Source organism: Cervus canadensis, chromosome 29 (genome assembly GCF_019320065.1).
Source record: "Cervus canadensis isolate Bull #8, Minnesota chromosome 29, ASM1932006v1, whole genome shotgun sequence".
In the NCBI taxonomy this organism is placed as follows: domain Eukaryota; kingdom Metazoa; phylum Chordata; class Mammalia; order Artiodactyla; family Cervidae; genus Cervus; species Cervus canadensis.
This window is the reverse complement of record NC_057414.1, coordinates 5,709,486-5,729,709: the sequence shown is the minus strand read 5'-3', so window position 1 is coordinate 5,729,709 and position 20,224 is coordinate 5,709,486. Positions and strand designations below refer to the sequence as shown.

General features: G+C 38.4%; 1 protein-coding gene across 32 annotated transcripts in view; it reads right to left on the bottom strand.

The window, feature by feature from the left end:
- Positions 1-20,224, bottom strand: part of DLG2 (discs large MAGUK scaffold protein 2) — a 2,236,304-nt gene that overhangs the window by 468,870 nt on the left and 1,747,210 nt on the right. For all 32 annotated transcript variants that reach the window (XM_043451476.1, XM_043451478.1, XM_043451480.1 and 29 more), the window contains one exon: positions 54-122. In XM_043451476.1, coding sequence (XP_043307411.1) covers positions 54-122 — 69 coding nt within the window. The remainder of the gene's footprint in view (positions 1-53; positions 123-20,224) is intronic.

Below are 20,224 nucleotides of genomic sequence, written 5' to 3'. Positions count from 1 at the left end.
ATGAGGGTGCAGAGTTTGGCTTAAAAGAAGATTCTATATTATTCTTATCTTACCCTTCCAGGGAGATGGCCCGTTGGAGAGTCACTGAAGGCTGGCGGGTTGCAGTGCTGTGTTGGGAATGACTGCAAGAAAAGAAAGACAAAACGAATACAGGTCATTCATTTAAAATATCTTTGCACATTCTAATCAGGCCTGTGGTCAAAAAAAGAATCAATCTTAGAAGAAACACAGGAGAGATTAAATAACTGTTCTTCACTGATAAATAGAATCATTCACCAAAATAAAACACTCTACCAGGTAAGGGGTTAATTTTTCTTTATCATTTGATGTCAACATATTTTCAAAAAGCAAGCTTCAAATGAAGGGTAACTGTGAAAAGAAACATTTGGAAAAGGTAATTATTTTCCCCTTGGAATAAGACCACATAGAGCATAGAAACAAATTTCATTATGATGCAGTATGATATATTTCTAAAAAATGCACATTTTTTCCTAACAAAACTTTAAACAGAGCAAATTTGAAAATTGGAGTAGTATTTAATTAGTACAAATTTATTAGTTTAAATTTGCAATAATAAAAATAATTCAGCTATTGAGTGAACATAAAAGCTTGAAAAATGGGATTTTCAGTTGCATATTGATGTTAGAATTTAATGTAATTTCGTATTTATTTTGGTTGCGTGATAATAAGGTAAGACTGATTTTATAGATAAGTAGTTGTAGTAGACATTATAGTGTATAACATTTATTGAGCGTCTATTGGCTGAATTACTTTTCTAAGTATATTTTTTACATCCTTTATTTCTTACAACTCTGTGAGGTATGTACTGTCCCATTTGACAGATGAGGAAATTAAAGTACAGGGTGCTTAGGAACTTGCCCAAAGTCACGTGGTAAATACCTGTGCTTGAAGTGGCAACTAAACTGATGCTAGTGCCTTTCTTCTTAACGATCATATCACTTTCCAAAGGGTAACAATTTTTTTGTTTTAAAGATTTTTGCCTTATTAAGAACACTCTTCAGTTAGATACAGAGATGCACAGTTACAATTAACAGCAAAAAGGAATGCATTGTGAGTTTCCTTTGTGTTAAAGTATATGATAAAATGTATTTCAATCTGTAATTTTAGTTTGTAGTATTTAAAAATTATTTGTAACAGTTATGTATACATTATACATATAGTCTATGAAGGTATGTATACTTTAATGTATATATATATATGTAGAGTGAAACTTGGGAGAAGGCAATGGCACCCCACTCCAGTACTCTTGCCTGGAAAATCCCATGGATGGAGGAGCCTGGTGGGCTGCAGTCCATGGGGTCTCTAAGAGTCAGACATGACTGAGCGACTTGACTTTCACTTTTCACTGTCATGCATTGCAGAAGGAAATGGCAACTCACTCCAGTGTTCTTGCCTGGAGAATCCCAGGGACAGGGGAGCCTGGTGGGCTGCCGTCTATGGGGTCGCACAGAGTCGGACATGACTGAAGCGACTTAGCAGCAGCAGAGTGAAACTTGAGTGAAATATTTGTAGAACACGAGGTGTCTTCATACTATTCTAAGACTTCTTAGCACATACTCTGAATACACTGCCACTGTCACAGAGACCCATGCTATATAGGTTGCAGATTTTTATTCAAAACTTTCATCATCATGGGTGAGAAGAGGTATCTCTGATGACTATTTAACTGTGACACGGGTAATATTTATCTGAGGTTGAGGGAGCAGAATGTGTGACAACAGCTAAAATCTAGAGAACGGTTTTCTTCAAGTTAAGGCTTCTGTCCTTTGTTTCCTGACATCCCTCAGTGCTGAGCACAGTCACGGCACTAAATGAGTTTTGACTGAGTGACTGAAAGGAAGCACAGAATTCAGGAGCCGGACCACGTAGCCAGACTGCCTGAGTTCAAATCCCAGCTCTGTCATATAGACGACTGGGACCTGGACTGAGCTTCTTAAAGTTCTCTGTAATAGTACATTCCTCATAGGGTAGTTATAAGGGTTCAATAAGCATAGTTTTTAGGACAGTGCCTGTTACATGGTAAAAGCTACATAAGTATTTATTAAATAAACCAATATGATTTAGCAGAGTGTCTACTCTGAGCTGTTTCATACTAAATAAGCATAACTATTTAGATCACTTCAGTTAGCCATAAAGTCAATGCCACAAGGTAGAGATTTGTGAGTATACCCTAACTTTGATGGGCAATATAAAATTAAAATGTAAACATAACATTATAAAATTAATAGAAATCATCCATAACAATCAGATGAGGAAAAAGAGAGAAAGGTATCCAAATTGGAAGGGAAGAAGGAAAATTGTCATCATATGCAGATAATGATACTATAGAGAGAAAATAAGGTGCCACCAAAAACTACGAGAGCTCATCAATGAATTCAGTGAAGTCACAGGATACAAAGTTAATATACAGAAATCAGTTGCATTTCTTTCTACTAATAATAAATACCAGAAAGGTGAAGTAAAAAAAAAAAACAACAACTCAGGAATGAACCTGACCAAGGAGATGAGACTTACAAGCTGAAAACTAAAAAGTGCTGATAATGTAAACTGAAGATAATTAAAAGAAACCCACATTGTTAAAATGGCCAAACTACCCATAGCAAACTATAGATTTAATGTGAGCCTTATCAAAATACCCTAAAATTTATATGGAACCAGAAAAGACCTAGAATTGCCAAAGTAATCCTGAGTGAAAAGAAAAAAGCTGGATGCCTAACTCTCCTAGACTGCAGACAATACTACAAAGCTACAGTAGTAAAAACAGTACAATATTGAACAAAAACAGACATATGGGTCAATGGAACAGAATAGAAAGCCCAGAAATAAACCCATGCACTTATGGTCAAAATTAATCTACGACAAAGGAGGGAAGAACACAAGTATGGAAAAGAGTCTCTTCAATAAGTGGTTCTGGGTAAACTGAACAGTTACAGGCAAAGAAAATTTAGAGCATCCTCTAATATCATATATAAAAATAAACCCCAAACAGATTAAAGAACTAAAATAAGACTGGATCTATAAAACTCTCAGAAATCAGACAAAACATTCTCTGACGTAAATTGTAGCAATGTTTCCTAAGGCCAGTCTCCTGAGGCAATAGAAATAAAAGTGAAAATGAAAGGAACCTAAATTGAACTTACTGTGGCTGAAGGGCAGGGCCAGACAAAATGTGGTTCACTGCAGAAAGGAGTGGCAAACCACTTCGGTATTCTTGCATTGAGGACCCCATAGAAATAATGAAAAAGTAAAGAGAGATGACACTGGAAATGAGACCCCCAGGTTGGTAGGTGTCCAATATGCTCCTAGGGAAGAACGGAGAAACAGCTCCATAAAGAATTAAGAGGCTGGGCTAAAGCAGAAACATCGCCCAGTTGTGGATGTGTCTGGTGGTGAAAGTCTGATGCTGTAAAGAACAATACTGTATAAGAACCTGGAATGTATGGTCCAAGAATCAAGGTAAATTGGAAGTGGTCAAACAGGAGATGGCAAGAGTGAACATGGACATTTTAGGAATCAGTGAACTAAAATGGACCAGAGTGGGTGAATTTAATGCAGATGACCGTTACATCCACTGCTGTGGGCAAGAATCCCTTAGAAGAAATGGAGTAGCCCTCATAGTCAACAGAGTCTGAAATGCAGTACTTGCGTGCAATCTAAAAAACAAAACAATGATCTCAGTTCATTTGCAAGGCAAACCAGTATCACAGTAATCCAAGTCTATGCCCCAAACACTAGTGCTGAACAGTTCTAGGATGACCTACAAGACTTTCTAGAACTAACACCAAAAAAAGATCTCTTCCATCATAGGGAACTGGAATGCAAAAGTAGGAAGTCAGGAGCTACCTGGAGTAACAGGCAAATTTGGCCTTGGAGTACAGAATGAAGCAGGGCAAAGGCTAACAGAGTTTTGCCAAGAGAACTCACTGGTCATAGCAAACACCCTCTTCCAACAACACAAGAGGTGACTCTACACATGGACATCACCAGATGGTCAATGCCAGAATCAGACTGATTATATTTTTTGCAGCCAAAGATGGAGAAGCTCTATACAGTCAGCAAAAACAAGACCAGGAGCTGACTGTGGCTCAGATCATGAACTCCTTATTGCCAAATTCAGACTTAAATTGAAGAAAGCAGGGAAAACCACTAGGTCATTCAGATATGACCTAAAAGAAATCCCTTACAATTATACAGTGACAACAGCTACCACTTCTTTAGAATTTACTGTATCTAAGACGTTTTGAGTTGAACTACATCAAATCCCTTGCAGTGAAAGCGACATACAGATTCAAGGGATTAGATCTGAATGACAGGGTGCTTGAAGAACTATCAGTGGAGGTTTGAAACATTGTACAGGAGGTGGTGATCAAAATCATCTCCAAGAAAAAGAAATGCAAAAAGGCAAAATGGTCATCTGGGGAGGCCTTACAAATAGCTGAGAAAAGAGAAGTGAAAGGCAAAGGAGAAAAGGAAAGATATACACATGTGAATGCAGGGTTCCAAAGAATAGCAAGGAGAGATAAGAAAGCCTTCTTAAGTGATCAATGCAAAGAAATAGAGGAAAACAATAGCATGGGAAAGACTAGAGATCTCTTCAAGAAAATTAGAGACACCAAGGGAACATTTCATGCAAAGATGGGCACAATAAAGGACAAAAATGGTATGGAAATAACAGACGCAGAAGATATTCAGAAGAGGTGGCAAGCATACACAGACAACTATACAAAAAGATCTTCATGACCCAGATAATCATGATGATGTGATCACTCACCTAGAGCTAGACATCTTGGAGTGTGAAGTCAAGTAGACCTTAGGAAGTATCTCTATGGACAGAGCTAGTGGAGGTGATGGGATTCCAGCTGAGCTAACTCAAATCCTAAAAGATGATGCTGTGAAACTGCTGCACTCAATATGCCAGCAAATGTGGAAAACCCAGCAGTGGCCATAGGACTGGAAAAGGTCAGTTTTCATTCCATTCCCAAAAGAAAGGCAATGCCAAAGAATGCTCAAACTACTGCACAATTGCACTCATCCCACATGCTACCAAATAATGCTCAAAATTCTCCAAGCCAGGCTTCAACAGTATGTGAACCATGAACTTCCAGATGTTCAAGCTGGATTTAGAAAAGGCAGAGGAATCAGATATCAAATTTCCAACATCCATTGGCTCATCAAAAAGTGAGAAAGTTCCAGAAAAATATCTACTTCTGCTTTGTTGACTATTCCAAAGTCTTTGACTGTGTGGATCACTACAAACTGTGGAAAATTCTTCAAGAGATGGGAATACCAGACCACCTGATCTGACTCCTGAGAAATCTGTATGCAGGTCAGGAAGCAAGAGTTCGAACTGGACATGGAACAACAGACTGGTTCCAAATTGGAAAGGAACATGTCAAGGCTGTATATGGTCACCCTGCTTATTTACTATCTATGCAGAGTACATCATGGGAAATACTGGGGTGGATGAAGCACAAGCTGGCCTCAAGATTGCTGTGAGAAATATAAATAACCTTAGATATGCAGATGATACCATTTTAATGGCAGAAAGCAGAAAGGAACTAAAGAGCCCCTTGATGGAGGTGAAAGAGGAGAGTGAAAAGGTTGGCTTAAAAAATCCTTCAAAAAATTAAAATCATGGCATCTGGCCCCATCTCTTCATGGCAAATAGATGGGAAAACAATGGAAACAGTGACAGCCTTTTTCTGGGGTCGGGGAGGGGCTCCAAAATCACTGCAGATTTTGACTGCAGCCATGAAATTAAAAGACACTTGCTCCTTGGAAGAAGAGCTATGACCAACCTAGGCAGCATATTAAAAAGGAGAGACATTACTTTGCTGACAATGGTCTGTATAGTCAAAGCTATGCTGGCAAACATTGAAGGCGGGAGAAGGGGACGACAGAGGATGAGATGATTGGATATTATCACTGATTCGATGGACATGAGTTTGCGCAAACTCCAGGAGTTGGTGATGGACAGGCAGGCCTGGCGTGCTGCAGTCTATGGGGTCACAAAGAGTTGGGACATGACTGAGCGACTGAACTGAATCTGAATGGTTTTTCCAGTAGTCATATATGAATGTGAGAGTTGGACCATAAAGAATGCTGAGTGCTGAAGAATTGACTCTTTTGAATTGTGGTGCTAGAGAAGACTCCTGAGAGTCCTTTGGACTGCAAGGAGGTCAAACCACTTAATCCTAAAGGAAATCAACCCTGAATCATTGGAAGGACTGGTGCTAAAGTTGAAGCTCCAATACTTTGGCCACATGATGAAAAGTGTGGACTTAAAAGACCCTGATGCTGGGAAAGATAGGATAGGAGAAGAGGGCAACAGAGGATGAGATGGTTGGACGGCTTCACTGACTCAATGGACATGAGTTTGAGCAAACTCAGGGCAATAGTGACGGACAGGGAAGCCTGGTGTGCTGTGTAGTTCATGGGGTTGCAAAGTGTCAGACATGACTCGGTGACTGAACAACAACAAATCAAACTTATAAGGTTTTGCCTGGCAAAGGACACAAGATGAAAAGACAACCTGTGTCACAGGAGAGTATTTGCAAAGGACGTGACCCACAAGGGATTAACTTCCATACTATACAGACAGCTCATACAACTCAATAGCAGGAAAAAAAGAAGACAATCAAAAAACCACAATTACGAATGCTAAGACATGGAAGCAACCTAAATATCCATCGACGGAGACATGAGTAAAGATGATATGGTACATTTATACAATGTAATATTACTCAGCCATTAAAAAGAAGGAAATAGTGTTATTTCCAGCAATATAGATCTAGAGATTGTCATACTGCATGAAATATGTCAAAGACAAAAGTCATATATCACTTATATGCAGATTCTAAAAAGAAATGACACAAATCAACTATTTACAAAACAGAAATAGTCTCACAGACTTAGAGAAATTGTTACCATGGGGGAAATGTGGGGGGAAGAAGGGATAGTTATGGAGTTTGGGACTGACATGTATACACTACTACATTTAAAATGAATAACCAACAAGGACTTAACTCTATAGCAGAGGGAATTCTGTTCAATATTGTGTAACAGCCCTGAGCACTTGTCTCATGCATCCAACCTGGGCTGGCGATCTGTTTCACACTTGATAATATACATGTTTCAGTGCTAGGAGGGGGGATCAGGATGGGGAACACATATAAATCCATGGCTGATTCATGTCAATGTATGGCAAAACCCACTACAATATTGTAAAGTAATTAGCCTCCAACTAACAAAAATAAATGAAAAAAAATATTGTGTAACAAAGGGGAAAAAACAAAAAATAGATACATGTATATGTATAACTGAATTACTTTGTTATACACCTGAAACTATCAGAACATTGTTAGTCAACTATACTCCAATATAAAAAGTCAAAAAAAGGGAGCAAATTACCTAAATAGACATGTCTCCAAAGAACACACATAAATGGCCAACAGGCACAGGAAAAGATGCTCAGCATCATTAATTATTAGAGAAATGCAAGTCCAAACAACAATGAGGTGTCACCTCACACCAATCAGAATGGCCATCATCAAAAAGTCTACAAATAACAAAGGCTGGTGAAGATGTTGAGAAAAGGAAACCCTGTTACACTGTTGGTGAAAATGTAAACTGGTACAGTCACTATGGAGAACAATATGGAGGTTCTTTTAAAAACTAAAAACAAACAAAAAAACTAAAAAGTTACAGTATGATCTAGCAATCCCACTTCTGGGCATACATTCAGCGAGAACTCTAGTTCAAAAATGTACATGCACCCCAATGTTCATAGCAGCACTACAGTAGCCAAGACATGGAAGCACCCTACATGTCCATCAGCAGATGAAAGGATAAAGAAGATGTGGTGTGTACACATAATAGTATTACTTATCCATAAAAAAGGATGAAATAATGCTCTTCACAGCAACATGGGAAGACCTAGAGATTATCATACTAAAAATGAAGTTAATCAGGGAGGGAAAAATAAATATGATACCATTTACATGTGGAATCTAAAAAATGATACAAATGGACTTATTTACAAAACAGAAACAGATTCACAGAAATTAAAAACAAACTTATAGTTTCCAAAGGGAAAAAGAGGCAGAAGGCGTAAACTAGGACTGTGGGATTAGCAGATATAAACTACTATACCTAAAATAGGTAAATAATAAGGTCCTACTATATTACACATTCAATCCCAAAGAAAAGCAGTGCCAAAGAATGTTCAAACTACTGCACAATTGCACTCATTTCACATGCTAACAAGGTCATGCTCAAAATCCTCCAAGCTATATTTCAGCAGTATGTAACCTGAGAACTTCCAGATGTACAAGCTGGATTTTGAAAAGGCAGAGGAACCAGAGATCAACTTGCCAACATCTGTTGGATCATAGAAAAAACAAGGGGATTTCAGAAAAACATCTACTGCTTCATTGATTATGCTAAAGCCTTTGATTGTGTGGATCACAACAAACTGTGGAAAATTCTTCAAAACATGGGAATACCAGACCATCTGACCTGCCTCCTGAGAAACCTGTATGCAGGTCAAGGAGCAACAGTTAGAACTGGACATGGAACAACAGACTGGTTCAAAATTGGAAAAGGAGTTTGTCAAGGCTATATATTGTCACCCAGTTTACTTACCTTCTATGCAGAGTACATCATATGAAATGCCAGGCTGGATGAATCACAAGCTGGATTTAAGATTTTTGGGAGAAATATCAACAACCTCAGATATGCAGATGATACTATTTTGTGTGAATTTGCAAAATGGTGGCATAGAAGGATGTGTGCTCATCTCCTGCGAGAACTCCAAAATTGCAACTAGTTGCTGAACAACCATTGACAGGAGAATGTTGGATCCCACCAAAAAAAGATAACCCAATGTCCAAGGGCAAAGGAGAAGCCCCAACAACAATGTAGGAGGGGCTCAATCGTGTTTAGAATCAAACCTCATATAGGGTTATCGTTACCATCTTTCTAAATTCCATATATATGCATTAGTATACTGTATTGGTCTTTATCTTTCTGGCTTACTTCACTCTGTATAACCATGGCTGATTCATGTCAATGTATGACAAAAACCACTATAATATTGTAAAGTAATTAGCCTCCAACTAATAAAAATAAATGGAAAAAAAAAATCAAACCTTAGAGATGCTCGGAGGGAGCAAACAAAGCCCTACGCACAACAGGACCGAGGGAGAGGAACCAGGGATTCAACAAGAGATAGCCAGACCTGCCTGTGAGTGTCTGCGTGTCCCCTGCAGAGGACCCTGGCTCCAGCAGTCCTGGAAGTCATGGCGGGTGGCTCAAGTCCTCGTGGAGGAGGGTGCCGTCAGCCCCACTATAGAGCCACCGACCAGACGACCCACAAACTGGAGAATAGTTATACCAAAGCGTTTCCACATTGTTGCCGAAGTTCTAGGACCCACAACAGGTCTCCCAACCTGGGGATCTGGCAAAGGGCCCGAGAACCCCCAGGAAATTTGACTTTGAAGGGCAGTGGGATTTGATTCCAGAACTCCCACAGGGCTGGGGAAAGAGAGGCTCCTGGAGGGCACAAACAGAACCATGTGCATACCCGGTCCCGGGAGAAAGGAGCAGTGACCCCGCAAGAGACTGAACCCGACTTGCGAGTGTTTGGGAGTCTCTGGTGCAGGCTTGGGTCGACAGTGGTCTGCTTCGGGGTCAGGGACACTGACTGCACCAGTCCCGGGAGGCACGACATGCTGGCCTGAGTCCTTTTGGAGGAGGTCCCTGTTACCCCATCATAGTTTGGCTTTAGGCCAAACTACAGGGAAGGAACACAGCCCCACCCATCAGCACAAAACTGAAATAAGGATTTACGGAGCATGGCCATACCCACTAGAGTAAGACTCAGTTTCCTCACAGCCAGTCCCTCCCATCAAGAAGCTTCCACAAGACTCTTGTCCTCATCAATCAGAGGGCAGACAGAATAAAAACCACAACTACAGAAAACTAACCAAACTGAACACATGGATCACAGTCTTGCTAACTCAATGGAATGATGAGCCATGCCATGTAGGGCCACCCAAGATGGACGGGTCATGGTGAGAGTTCTGACAAAACGTGGTCCACTGGAGAAGGGAATGGCAAACCACTTCAGCATTCTTGCCTTGAGAACCCCATGAACAGTATGAAAAGGTGAAAAGATAGGGCACTGAAAGATGAACTCCCCAGGTCAGTAGCTACTCAACATGCTTATTGCAGAAGAGTGGAGAAATATCTCCAGAAAGAATGAGATGGAGCCAAAGCAAAAATAACACCCAGTTGTGGATGTGACTGGTGATGGAAGTAAAGTCCGATGCTGTAAAGAGCAATACTGCATAAGAACCTGGAATGTTAGGTCCATGAATCAAGGCAAATTGGAAGTGGTCAAATAGGAGATGGCAGAGTAAACATCAATATTTTTTGTATGGGTGAATTTAACTCAGATAACTATTATATCTACTGCTGTGGGTAAGAATCTCTTAGAAGAAATGGAATAGCCTCATAGTCAACAAAAGAATCCAAAGTACAGTACTTGGTTGCGATTTCAAAAGTGACAGAATAATCTCAGTTCGTTTCCAAGGCAAAGCATTCAATATCACAGTAATTTCAAGTCTATGCCCCAACTGCTAATGCTAAAGAAGCTGAACTACTGAGCCCACATGCCACACTGCTGAAGCTCATGTGCCTAAAGCCTGTGCTTCTCAACCTGGAAGTGCAGTGAAGTGAAAGTTGCTCGGTCGTGTCTGACTCTTTGCGACCCCATGGACTATATAGTCCATTGAATTCTTCAGTAGGTAGCCTTTCCGTTCTCCAGGGGATCTTCCCGACCTGGGGGTCAAACCCATGTCTCCCACATTACAGGTGGATTCTTTACCAGCTGAGCCACGAGGGAAGCCCAAGAATACTGAAGTGGGCAGCCTATCCCTTCTCCACCAGATCTTCCCAACCCAGGAATTGAACTGGGGTCTCCTGCATTGTAGGCAGATTCTTTACCAACTGAGCTATCAGGGAAGCCCTTCTCAACCTGGAAACCATCACAATAAGCTCATGCACCACAACAAAGAGAAGCCCCCGTTCACTGCAACTAGAGAAGGCCTGCATGCAGCAGTGAAGACCCAGTGGAAAGTAAAATGAATAAACAATTTTAAAAACTCAAAAAAGATAAACTCACATATAATTCCACTGTCTTGTCTCAGACTTTACAGAATCACCTAATTCTCAGAGCTGTCCTATAAGGTAGTTATGAGTATCCTCATTTTATATATAAGAAACAAAGCATATAGAACCTAAACAACATGTCAGAAAACAACAGCTTTCAAATATGGAGCCAGAATTCCAACTAAAGTTATTTTTGTTTCCAAGTATATGTGGTTTAAACTCTGTGATAATGACTCTCTGTATGCCCACATGTGTTTCACCTCATTTTATATATACACAGACCGTGTAGCACTTCACATCTGCATTTTCCCCTCTTACATTGTAATTACATCCTTTCTGGTAAGGTTTCCATAATTATTATTTTGGTATATAATGTTACTGCCTCTGAAGATGTAATTTATTTAATCATCCTTTTACAGTTGGCTATTTGGGTTATTTCTATTGTTTTAATATTAGAAACAATGCTACAATGAACATACTGCTATCAATTACTTCTTTATACTTGACAATTTCCTTTGAATGTATTCCCCCAAATGGGAACATTTATTAGGTTATATTTTATGATTTGTTATTATTTTTCAAAAGTTTGTACCATTTATTGCTTCTAAAAATATGTGTCATTTTCACCACAATCTTAAAAGCACTGATATTATAATTAAAAAAAACACTGATAACATAATAGGTACAAAATGATGTTCCATATATATAAGTATTTATTAATGAGAAGGACTTTTTTTTCTATAGGTTTATCTGCTAATTGTATTTCTTTTGTTTAAACTGTTCAATCTTTTTTTCATTTACTATTTATCTTCTACTGGTTTCTAGAGTACCCATATTTCTTGGGTAAAGATCAATAATGCTTACTAACCAAGATTAATGAGTAACTGGAACTATTAATAGCTTCCTCACCATTAACCTGGCCCTTATAATGAAAACAAAGAATTATTCAGTAATCTAACGTTACTTATCACTACCTTAAACTAATTACTTTAATATCCTGCCCTAAATTATTCCAATAATGTCCTTTTTAAAGTTTCAGGGATAGATTAAGTACAAAAGGTATCATGAAGTGCTCATACAATTTGACTACTTTCCTATTACACATGCAAAATAGCTAGGTTCTCCTAGCATGTAAATTTGGAATAAACAGAGCTTGTTACAATATGAAATTACTCTTTTACTCTACTAAGACAAATACATTGAATTATCTGAGAGTCAAGACATATGGATGCAAGGGAATTTTTGTTATACTCTGATAGCTACATTTAAGCAGTACTTGCAGTGGGTATTATAAGCTACCTGATAGTGACAATAAGTATTTAAAAAAAAAAAACAAACACCACACCGAATATCTTCCCCTTGGGACGAGTAGGTTCCATCCTTTCAATATTATTGGCTACATACATATAATGTTGCTAGATCCACTATGACTAAGAAACTACAGCCTGGCTATTCTACCTCCTCTGACAGAGAGGGCAGCCAGAAGGAATTCTGAGAAGTGTCGTGGGAAGAACAAAGGAAGAAAGCACAGCTTAAACTTAAAGCTTTCAAAAGCTAAAAGAATTCACCACCACTAAACCAGCTTTACAACAAAAGTTAAAGGAAGTTCTCTGGAAAAAAAGAAAAGGCCACAACCAGAAACCAGAAAAGTATGGAAGGAGAGAGTGTGCTGGTAAAAGCAAACATACCATAAAGGTAGGAAATCATCCACACAAAGCTAGGAGGGATGTTAAAAGACAAAAGTAGTATAATCATCTGTAAACACAATAAACATTTAAGGGATACACAAAACAATTAGATGTAAAATATTTCAAAAATAGTAACCATAAGGGGAGGAGAGTACATATGTAGGGTGTTTAAAATATATTTGCAATAAAGATGTCAGCAATTTAAAACAGCATGTATGTGTGTGTGTGTATATATATAGACTGCTATATAAAAACCTCATGGTAACCATAAATAAAAAACCTATAATAGATGCACACAAAAAAGGAAAAGGAATCCAAATATAGCACTAAAGAGTGTCATCAAGCCAAAGGATGAGAGACCAAAAGGAAAAAAAAAAAAAAGAAATACAAAATGATTAACAAAATTTCAATAAGGACATACATGTCAATAATTACCATAAATGTAAATAGACAAAGTGCTCCAAACAAAAGACACAGATTGGTCGAATGAATACAAAAACAAGACCCATATATATTCTGACTACAAGAGAGTCCCATACATACTGAAAGTGAAGGAATGGAAAAAGGTATTCCATTCAAATGGAAATCAAGAACGCTGGAGTAGCAATACTTACACAAAAAAGACTTTAAAGTAACTATAAGAGACAAAGAAGGACACTAAATAATGATCAAGGGATCAATCCAAGAAGAAGATATGACAATTGTAAATACACATGCACCCGATATAGGAACATCTCAGTATATAAGGCAAATATTATCATGTGTATAAGGAGAAATCCACAGTAACACCATGATAGTAGGGTACTGTAATACCCCACTTACATCAATGGATGGATCATCCAAATAAAAAATCAATAAGGAAACAGAGACCTCAAATAGCAGACCAAACTGACTTAACTGATATTTATAGAGCATTCCACTTGAAAGCAGCAGAATACACTTTCTTTTCAAGTGCACTTGGAACATCCTCCAGGAAAGATCACATGCTAGGCCACAGACAAGCCTCAGTAAATTTAAGAAAACTGAAATCTTGTCAATTATCTTTTCTCACCACATGCTTTGTGACTAGAAATCAACTACAAGAAAAAAAAATGCAAAAACACAAACACATGGAGACTAAACAATATGCTGCTAAACAACCAATGGGTCACTGAAGAAATCAAAGAGAAAATCAAAATATACCTAGAGACAAATGAAAATTAAAAAACGACAATCCAAAACCTGTGGTACATAACAAAAGCTGTTCTCAGAGGGGCATTTATAGTGATACGAGCTTACCTCAGAAAACAAGAAAAATCTCAATACCTAATCTTACACCTAAAACAAGTAGAGGAAGGAGAATAAACAAAACACAAAGTTAGTAGAAGGAAAGACATTGTAGAGATCAGAGCAGAAATAAATGAAATAGAAACTTAAAAAAAATATCAATGAGACTAAAAGCTGGTTCTTTGAAATGATAAGCAAAATCGATAAACCTTTTGTCTGACTCATCAAGAAAAAAAAGGTAGAGGGCTCAAATCAATAAAATGAGAAATGAAAAAGGATAAATTATTGGTGACACCACAGAAACAGAAAGGATCACAAGAGACTACTAAGAGCAACTCTATGCCAATAACAGGGACAACCTAGAAGAAATGGACAAATTCTTGGAAAGGTACAATCTTCCAAGACTGAGTCAGAAGGAAAAACAAAATATGAACATACCAAGTACCGGAACTGATATTGAATAAGTAGAAAGACTCCCAACAAACAAAAGTTCAGGACCATATGGCTTCTCAAGCAAATTCTATCAAACATTTAGAGAAGAAATAACACACATCCTTATGAAACTCTCTCCAGAAAGTTGTGGAGGAAGGAACACTCCCAAACTCATTCTACAAGCCCACCATCACCCTGATACCAAAACCAGACAAAGACACCACAAGAAAAGAATATTACAGGCCAATATCACTGATGAACATAGACACAAAAATCCTCAACAGAGTAATACCAAACCAAACCCAACAATGCATTAAGAGAATCGCACACACAGACAACAATGCATTGAAAGAATCAAGTGGGATTTATCCCAGGGGTGCAAGAATAATTCAGTATCCACAAATCAATTAGTGATACACCACATTAACAAACTGAAGAATAAAGATCATATGATGATCTCAGTAGATGCAGAAAAAGCTTCTGAGAAAAAATGCAACACCATTTATTTTAAATTTTTAACTGGAGGATAATTGCTTTATAATGTTGTGTGGGTTTCTGTCATAGAACATCGTGAATCAGTTATAACCACACACACACACACGTATGTCTCCTCCCTCTTGAGCCTTCCTCCCACACCCCTACCCTTCCCCTTTAGGTCATCAGAGAGTGCCAGGCTGGGCTCCTTGTGTTATATGGCAGTTTCCCACCAGCTTTCTATTTTACACATGGTCGTGTATATATGTCAATGATACTTTCTCAATTCGTCCCATCCTTTCCTTCCCCCACTCTGTCAGCAAGTCTGTTCTCTACATCTGCAACACGCATTTGTGATAAGACTCTCCAGAAGGTGGGCATAGAGAGAGCATACCTCAACATAATAAAGGCCATATGTGACAAACCCACAGCTAACAGCATGCTCAATGGTGAAAAACTAAAAGTATTCCCTCTGTGATCAGGAAGACGACAAGGATGTCTAATCTCACCACTGTATTTAACGTATTAATAGTTTTTGAAATCCTACCCATAGCAATCAGGGAAGAAAAAGGAATAAGAAGTATCCAAATTGGAAAGGATGAAGTAAAACTGTCACTGTTTTCAGATAATGATAATAATTTTATATAATATTATATAAAATATTATGATAATACAGAGAAAACCCTAAAGGCACCACCAGAAAATGACTAGACCCCATCAATAAAGTTGCAGGAGACAAAATTAATATACAGAAGGCTGTTGCATTTCTATACACTAATAACAAAAGATCAGAGAGAGAAATTAAGAAAGCAGTCCCTTTTACCATTGTATCAGAATAAAATACCTAGGAATAAAGCTATATAATGAGGTTAAAGAGCTGTATTCTGAAAACTATAAGATGTTGATGAAAGAAATGAAAGATGACTTAAACAGATGGAGAGATGTAGCATGTTCTTGGATTGGAAGAATCAATATTGTGAAAATGACTATACTACACAAAGCTATATACAGATTCAATGCAATCACTATAAAATTATCAATGGTATTTTTCCCAGAAAAACTAAAAATTTTAAAATTTGTATGGAAATACAAAAAACTGCTACTAACCAAAGCAATCTTGAAAAAGAAGAGAGCTGGAAGAACCATGTTCCCAGATTTCAGGCTGTTTTACAAAGTTTCAGTAACCAAACAGTACAGTACCGGTGCAAAAGCAGACAAAAAGATCAGTGCAACAGGACTGAAAGTCCAGAAATAAACCCACTCACGTAAGGTCAATTAATCTACAATAAAGGAGGCAAGAATATACAATGGAGAAAAGACAGTCTCTTCGGTAGGTGGTAGCTGGACAGCTACATGTAAAAGAATGAAATCAGGACATTCTCTAACACTATATACAAAAATAAATCCCAAATGACCTACATGTAAGACCAACACTATAAAACTCATAGAGGAAAACATAGTCAGAAAACTCTGACCTAAATTGGAGCAATGTTTTTTCTTCTTGTTTTTTGGATTTGTCTCCTAGAGTAATGGAAACAAAAGTAAACAAAAGGGACCTAATTAAACTTAAAAGCTTTTGCACAGCAAAGGAAGCCATCAACAAAATTAAAAGAACCTACAGAATGGGAGAAAATATTCACAGACAATGGACTGACAGGGGATTAATCTCCCAAATACACAAACAGCTCACATAGCTCAATATATGAAAACAAAGAACCAAAAAATGGGCAGAGGACCTAAATAGACATTTCTGCAAAGAAGGCATACAGATGTCTTCTGTATTCAGAAGGCCAACAGGCACATGAAAAGACAGTCAGCACTGCTAATAATTAGAGAAACGCAAATCAAAACTACAATGAGGTGCCAACCTCTCATTAGTCATCAAAAAGTCTACAAGTAATAAATGCTGGTAGGGTATGGAGGGAAGGGGACTCTCTTACACTGTCAGTAGGAGTGTATGATGGTACGCCCATTCTGAAGAACAGTATAGAGGCTCATTAAAAACTAAAAATAGGGTTGCCAAATGACCTGAAAATCCCATTCCTGGTTATGTATCTGGAAAAGATGGAAACGTTGATTTGAAAAGATACATGCACCCCCATGTTCACAGTAGCACTATTTACAACAGCCAAGACGTGGAAGCACCCTAAATGTCCATGAACGGATGCATGGATAAAGATGTGGTATCAGGACTTCCCGGGTGGTCCAACGGTTAAGACTTCGTGCTTCCACTGCAATGGATGTGAGTTTAACTCCTGGTTAGGGAACTAAGATCTAAGATCATGCCATCCGGTCACCACCCCCCCACCCCCCAAATTCACACACACACACACATACACGTATACGCATGCAATGTAATACTACTCAGCCATAAAAAATAATGAAATAATGCCATTTGTAGCAACATGGATAGACCTAGAGATCATCATACTAATTGAAGGCAGACAGAGAAAGACAAATATATCACTTAGATGTCGAATCTAAAACGATGATACAAATGAACTTATCTACAAAACAGAAATAGACTCACAGACACAAAAAACACATTTATGGTTACCAAAGGGGAGAGGGAGGGAGGGATGAATTGGGAATTTTTGATTAACTGATACATACTACTAAATATAATCTAGTGGGAGGTGATGGAATTTCATCTGAGCTATTTCAAATCCTAAACGATGACTCAGTATGTCAGCAACTTTGGAAAACTCAGCAGGGACCACAGGGTTGGAAAAGGTCAGTGTTCATGCCACTCTCCAAGAAAGGCAATGTCAAAGAATGTTCAAACTACTGCACAATTGCACTCGTTGCACATGCTAGCAAGGTCTCGCTCGAAATCCTCCAAGCTAGGTTTCAACAGTATGTGAATCAAGAACTTCCAGATGTACAAGCTGGATTTAGAAAAGGAAGAGGAACCAGAGATCAAACTTCCAACATCTTTTGGATCATAGAAAAAGCAAGGGAATTTCAGAAAAAAATATCTACTTCTGGTTCACTGACTATGCTAAAGCCCTTGACTGTGTGATCACAACAAACTGTGTAAGATTCTTAAAGGGATGGGAATACCAGACCATCTTACCTGCCTCCTGAGAAGCCTGTATGCAGGTCAAGAAGCAACAATTAGATCTGGATATGGAACAATGGACTGGTTCAAAACTGGGAAAGGAGTATGTCAAGGCTGTATATTGTCACCCTGCTTATTTAAATTCTGTGCAGAATAAATCACAAGAAATGCCAGGCTGGATGAATTACAAGCTGGAATCAAGATTGCTGGGAGAAATATCAACAACCTCAGATATGCAGGTGATACAAATTTAATGGCAGAAAGCAAAGAGGAACTAAATAGCCTCTTGATAAGGGTCAACGAGGAGAGTGAAAAAGGAAATCAACCCTGAATATCCATTGGAAGGACTGATGATGAAGCTGCAATACTTTGGGCACCTGATTTGAAGAGCTAACTGGTTGGAAAAGATCCTGATGCTGAGAAAGATTGAGGACAGGAGGAGAAGGGAGTAGTAGAGGATGCGATGGTTGGATAACATCACCGCTTCAGAGGACATGAGTTTGAACAAACTCTGGGAGACAGTGAAGAACAGGGAAGCCTGGTGTGCTGCAGTTCATGGGGGTCGCAAAGAGTTGAACATAACTCAGAAACAAGAACAACAACTAAATATAAAATAGATAAAAAAGAAGGACCCATTGTATAGCACAGGTAATTATAGTCAATATCTTATAACTATCTTTAATGGCAAAGAATCTGAAACAGAATATATATACCTGTATGTAGATTCATATATATATATGTGTGTGTGTGAATCACTTTGCTCTATACTTGAAAGGAATGTGAAAATTCATATATAATATATACATGTATGTATATTCATATATATATGTGAACCACTTTGCTCTATACTTGAAACATTTAAATAATTATACTTCAATAAAAACAGTATAGAATATATATATACACACACACACATTTTAAATTAAACATAAATAACAAAATTCTTAAAGCTTTCAACATTTGAGGGGTAAAAGTCTGGAATGGTCTTTGCCTGGAAGAAAACAAACAAACCTACCCACAGATGGCCATCCTTCTCACTGGATCTATCATTTTTCTAGACTGTATCAAGCACATATTCTGTGAAGCATTCCATGATACACCTTTCCACCTCCCCAGTTCAGCTTCCCGCATATGCAGAACAGCACCAATGGCTGAGAATCACCACCACTTATTATACATGCCTGTTTTTCCTCTTATGTTGTGTGTGCTCTCAGAGCAAGGAGTAGGGCTTACCCATCTGTACATTTTCAGCCCAGGGCTGGCCCACAGAAGATGCTTCATAAATATCTTTTTGAACAATGGATACCCAGGATTGAGTTCCACCTATCTGTAAGGCCTGATGCTTTCTCATTTAAACTTATCTTGAAAGTTTAAATATTGAAAACTAGATATTATGCCCCTTTTTGAGAAAAAGTAAATGAAGGCTCAGGGTACCACAGAGAGCAGGCAGCAAAAGTAGAAAACAGATTTGTCAGCTCCAAAGTGCTTGCTCCTCTGAGACAAACCATGTTACATTTCAGAAGAGAGAAATCAAATCTCTTGATTAGTCCATGTAGTGGGCCTAACACATCACATTGTTAGGAACTACCTAACTTGTACTGAAGAGCATTGAGGGGTGTGTGTGTGTGTGTGTGTGTGTGTGTGTGTGTGTGTGTGTGTGTGTGTGTGTGTGTGTGTGTGTGTGTGTGTGTGTGTGTGTGTGTGTGTGTGTGTATTTGCATAAAATACTACCCAGTAGTTTTACCATGTATATTCAACTTGCATGCCACTGGGTTTTGAAGATAATTTTAAAAATGAAATCATTCAGTAGAGGTCCTTCTCTGACCTATCCACACCACTTCATTACTGACCCCAGGACACTTGTGAGGATTTAAGTGACAACACATGGTGAGTACGGTGAGCATAAAGAAGGCTCAAAATCATGTCACAGCCCTGAGGCTGGGGGGAAGAAGTCCCAGTCACGTGGTAGGAAATCTGTGGCACCAACTCTGTACTTAGGCAGCTTGCCTGAGGTGCCAAATCAGGTGCCTGCGGAGGTAAATCTTACCAAGACTTTTTAAGACTAAGAAAGAGGCAACAGCCCTATTGCCTTTCTAAATCATGCTGTCAT